At 32.0% G+C, this 5,416-nt stretch overlaps 1 protein-coding gene across 1 annotated transcript; it reads left to right on the top strand.

The window, feature by feature from the left end:
* The first annotated feature begins 2,623 nt into the window (after positions 1-2,623).
* LOC112029987 (protein VACUOLELESS GAMETOPHYTES) lies at positions 2,624-4,019 on the top strand. The gene is made up of 2 exons (XM_024062667.2): positions 2,624-3,112; positions 3,303-4,019. Exons 1-2 carry the CDS (start codon positions 2,761-2,763, stop codon positions 3,800-3,802), a joined length of 852 nt encoding a protein of 283 aa, XP_023918435.2. The 5' UTR covers positions 2,624-2,760; the 3' UTR covers positions 3,803-4,019.
* Positions 4,020-5,416: the final 1,397 nt, after the last annotated feature.

The raw sequence follows: 5,416 nt of genomic DNA on the forward strand, positions 1-5,416 counted from the left end.
TCTAAAAGAGTAATTAAAAGATAACTACATAAGTGTTCAATATTAAATCTAAAAAGAAATTTTTTTTTAAAAAAAGTGTTTTTGCCTTTCTTTCTTTTTTTAAATTCACAGTTGGGATACGGAAACAAAAGTATTATAGGCATGTCATGTATCTAACTTGAGTACGACACCTCAGATGAAGTGTATGTACTTTCTAGATAATTAATAAATATACCACCCCATACCTTGATGCACTTGTGTATGGGGAGGTATCATCTGGACTAATGAGTCCGGTGGTGGGCTTGAGTGAGTTGAATTCTAGTGAGAGTGTCTGTAGCTTGACTCGTTTTGCAAATTTAAAATACATTCAATGTCATAAAGATGTATCAACGAATATCTTTCTTTTTCTTTGTAGTTTCGTTTGTGTATTTCTTGGTGTCCATAGGATATAAAAAGGAAGTACTGAAGATGGGGAATCACTTGTAAACTTGAACTAATAATTGGGCATCAGTGACTATTAGTCAAAACGATTCAGAAAAGCATCCTATTAAAAAATTATCATAAAATGCCTTACAACTCACAACATAGAAATTTAAGACACGGATATATGACTATATGAGTGCACATCTCAATCTTCCATGAATCTGGCTAAATTCAATTTACATAAAGGTAAACAAAAAATGCTGCAATATTTTCAATGATTTTGCTTTAAGTCGAATATTGGAATTAGGGATGGACCCAAGTGGGGCCTGGGCCGAAAAAAAAAATAGTAGTTTAATTAGTAAAAAAAATAAAAAATTTAGACATGTCTCTCTCTTACTTTGTAGCTTGAACCCCTTCTAAAATCATGAATCATCAACTCAGCCCATGTAAATTTTAAAAAAAAAATGTAAAAAAACAATAGTGGTTTGTGTTTTTTGTTTTTATTGATAAATGATTGCATCTTAATATATTAAAAAACAATTATTTTTGTGTATTTGTCTTGGTTGAAAGTTTCTTAATACTATATGGATGTGTATTTGAATTTATTTTTATTTGAATTTTTTTTTTTTTTTCGCTTATCTTCCACTCCTAACTTGAAAACATGAGTCCGCCTCTGATTGGAACTGTCTTGGGGATTACGGATTTGGGTTACAGTAGTTTGAGATGGAAAAGTGAAGAAATATATTAGTGTATTTGATGAATCCACATGCCATTTGCCAATGAAAGCTAAAAGAAAACCTTGAAATATCGACCCTATCAGGAATCAACACTGTTTTTTTGGGCCCCATTTATATTCTCATGCTGGCTTTGGAAGAAACATGGACTCAATTTATTAAAACTCAGCTTTTTTTTTTTCTTTTAATATTGTCATCATTTTGATTAAATTGTAAATGACACCCTCAAAGTATGTGTCATATTAATATGGTGCTTTGATTTTAGTCCTTCCATCCATGTATGTTGTTGAGGTGGATGTTGCCACATAAGCTCAAAACGTTTTATTTATTTATTTTATGAACTTAAGCTCAAAACATGCAATCGTTTTGAGTCATAATTAAACTATATCAACACATTTCTATTAATCCATATAATCTTTATATATATATATATATATACACACACATTTCTATTAATCTTTATGTATATAGGTATAGAATGACTCTATTTCAAATCAAAGTTATTTAACATCAAGGTCTAATTTACAATTTAGTCTATAGTGTTCTATACCCATGATGAGCATTGCTTATGGATATATTCTAAATGATAAAAACATATTTTTGGGTGAAATATATTAACAAAATTTTCTAATATTAATAATAACAATAAGTTTAGAAATATAAATTTTTCTATGACGACTATGATGACATGTTTGTAATTGGTGCTAAATAAAAGTAGTGTCATAGTGGGTCACTTGCCACATTGATCAATAGTTGTAAAAAAGATGATAAAACATTTTCTCTCTCCTATCATTCTAATTATATGTACTCTTAAATAGTGAAAAGTCAAGTAAAATTTAAAGGTTCCTCAGAACAGCCATCAGCGTAAAAGAAAGAAAAAAAAAAACACTACTTTCGAACATAAATTATCTAATTGCAGCCTAAAAAAAAAAGAAAAAGGAAAAATAGGTCTATTTCATATGAAACACATGGCTCATTCCCTCTTTTTAGCTACGTATATAGATTTGGAGAACTCCCCCCACCCTCCTTTTAGATATGTTTTCCTCCCCATTTTCAATAGTACAATAGCACAATTAATACCATTTTAATATATATAGGGACATAATACTTGATACAACTTACTAGAATTAGTACATATTAAAAACTGTGTAAGTGGTAGCCAAATAAAATCCTGTCTTACTAGTATTCCAATTTATACTCCACTGTTGCAATATACTGTGTTTGGACTCTTTTTTTATTTTTTTTTTAATTCTAGTTACTTTATAAGAGAAAAAAAAATGTAATAAATTGCAATTATTGGACTATAAACATAAAGTAGAACACAAAGAAAAAGACAAATAAATTTAATTTATGACATATTTTAGTGAAAGTGATATTACCCAAATCACAACTTATCAACTTAGTAAGTCATGAAATCGATAGTATCCTTAATGCTTAACACTAATTGCAGTCATATTAGCGGACACAATTTATTCAAGGTGGCTTCATGGCAGCTGCTTTCCAGAGTCCTAAAATAGTGAACTTTTATAGCTTATATAAACCGATACGCACCATATCGTTTTTTCATAGCAGCACCAAACGAGCTAAGGAGGTCTAGAGTAGGAGGGTTAAACAAAACAAAACCATGATGATGAATAACAGAACCTTGAAGAAGTCAACTTCAATGGGTTTCCAAAACCCTCCTCAAGCCGCAACATACTACCCAACAAAGTCTCCTCTCATTGAATTCCCCACCTCTCCTCAACTAATCTTTGGGCAAGAGATACTTCATTTCAGTCACCCACAGCATCCTCTGTCGCGAATTAACCTGCCTGATCTCTTCACCTGTTCGGGCTGCAAGGAGTTTGGTGCAGGCATGAGGTTCACTTGCCAACAATGTGAATTTCAGCTCCATGAGTTTTGTGCCAGGGCTCCTGATGCTCTCAATGGCCACCCTTTCCACTCCCACCACCAACTTTCTTTCTATTCTAAACCAGGTAAGTATTAAAAAAAAAAAAAAAAAAAATGAAACAAATGATTTGTATTTATATATTTTTTAAAAATATCATGAAGTGCTAATCAATTGAACTACAAGACTCTTAATAATTATAGCTATAAAATTTGGCCATACCAAATTGATTTTAATGCTAACTACGTTAATTTTCTGCTTAATAATTTTCATTTTAGTGAAAGGTGGAAGTTCAAAATCGAAGTGTGATATCTGTAGTAAGCCCATCAAAGGGTTTGCTTTCAGATGCAATGCCTGTAGTTTCCAGATGCACCCTTCCTGCGCTATGCTATCCACAACCTTTAACACCCCGGGCCATGTACATACCCTTAGGCTTATACCTGCCACTATGACATCAAATGGCGACCATGGTTTTGTGTGTGGTGAGTGCCAGAGGAAGAGGTCAGGCCGAGAATACCATTGCACTGTTTGTGATTACCGTCTCCACGCGGTTTGTGCTAAAGATATGATTAATGGGCTCCATGAAAATGGCATCAAGGGAGTCGAAAAGCCAAGCATGCTAGGAACTGCGGCTCGACTTGCGTCTCAAGTTTTCGTAGAGTTCATTGGAGGAATAATTGAAGGTCTTGGCGAAGGTGTTGGACAAGCCTTTGCTCAAGATATTATCAAAGGAAAGGGCACTAGTGGCACTAGTGGCACTACCAGGAGAACTGATTAAAGTTACCAATATAAATTGTATTATAATTAAGTTTCTATATCTAAGATGGATCAGTGTGCTTGGTCTCTGTATTATGATTGTTTTTATTATGCAGCTTGTATATAGCTGATGTGGTTTCTTAATTTTTTACTAGGGGTTAACTGCTAAACTAATTTGAAGTGTGTTAAAATTGTGTGCGCTTTGCAGTCAGCAAATATGTTCAAGAAAGCTATTTTAATTAATTGTATTTGCTTGCAGAACTTTCATATTTCGAACAGAAAAGCGAGGTCCTGACAGTGAAAAAATGTTCTTTAAATTCTTGCCTACCTTATTTAATCCATTCCTTACAATTGGATTATGCATGCATAATTAAAACCCACCTCTCGTCTGCTTCATGGCTAAGGCTCGGTTGTGTGACCCCACTTATCATGCCCACCTTACATAATCATATTAGTTTTCCCATGTGTTTTATTTTTTACAATAATTCTTTCATACTTGTTAGTCGTCATTATTTAGTTATTATTTATCTATTGTACACATCTCACTTTTGATATATAAATTTTAGGTGTGAAATTATGAATGTTATGTGTACTGAGTTACCCTTTAAAGATCAAATATAAAAGCTATTAATGACTAGACTCAATCTTTATATCAATTATAACAACTAATTATAAAACTAGCTGAACAAAAGCAAAATTTCTTGATTATGTTGCAGTTACACTTCGAGGAAATACCTTGGCTAAAGCAGTCGGAAAAATTAGAAGAAAGCAAAGCACAAAAAATTCCTTTGCTAAGTAATTTTCTTGGACATGATGAAATTCTAAGAGAATTTTCAAAAATGATAAAAGAACAACTTTGTGGTTTTGTTGGAGAACCCTCAAATTCAATTCAAGAAGATGCAAATTTTATAAGCTCCAGTATCTAATAGAATACTAAAGACTATATAGTTTATACCCAAGGAAATTAAAATATCCTAAAATATAAGTATGTTTTCTCTCTTCTTCACTAGGAGAGAATATGATTTCTTTATTTTTTAAGTTGAAAATGATAAATTTTAGCACTTTTTTTAATATAAAAAAAATTGTTATACCAGAAACATTATGTTTTCCAAATGTGCATGGTGATATTTTGCTAAGAAATAATTTTCTCCCTTTTTTTTTTCAAGTTCCAAAACTGAAGAGTGGTAGTGCGCGCGCAAAGATTAGTAGGTTTAATTAAAGGTGGCACTTGGTTAATTAATTAAGTTCAGCCGCAAATACGCACCATTCTTGAATGTGGATTGTGGGGGCGTGACAAGACAGGATAGAAACGATAGTTTATGTTTCTTATAAATAAAAGTTCTGCCACCATGTCGATGAACCAAAGCTAATAATTAAACAGTTTTTCAAAAAAGCTAATAATTAAACAAGAAATTAGCATTTCTCAGAGTATCAATCAGTGTACAATGCAACGGTGGTCGGAAAAAATGCTAAGGTACTAATCCAATTTAATTGTGCTAGCATGCATCCAAGAAACTTAAAAACAGTGGGACCTAGCTACCACTCTAAATTTTTTATTTTTTATTTTTTATTTTTTATTTTTGAAGAAAACCTACTTGAAAAGCTAAAATCATTAAAAATAAGATGCCTTTAGAAA

This window comes from Quercus suber, unplaced genomic scaffold (assembly GCF_002906115.3).
Source record: "Quercus suber isolate HL8 unplaced genomic scaffold, Cork oak 2.0 scaffold_109, whole genome shotgun sequence".
NCBI lineage: Eukaryota > Viridiplantae > Streptophyta > Magnoliopsida > Fagales > Fagaceae > Quercus > Quercus suber.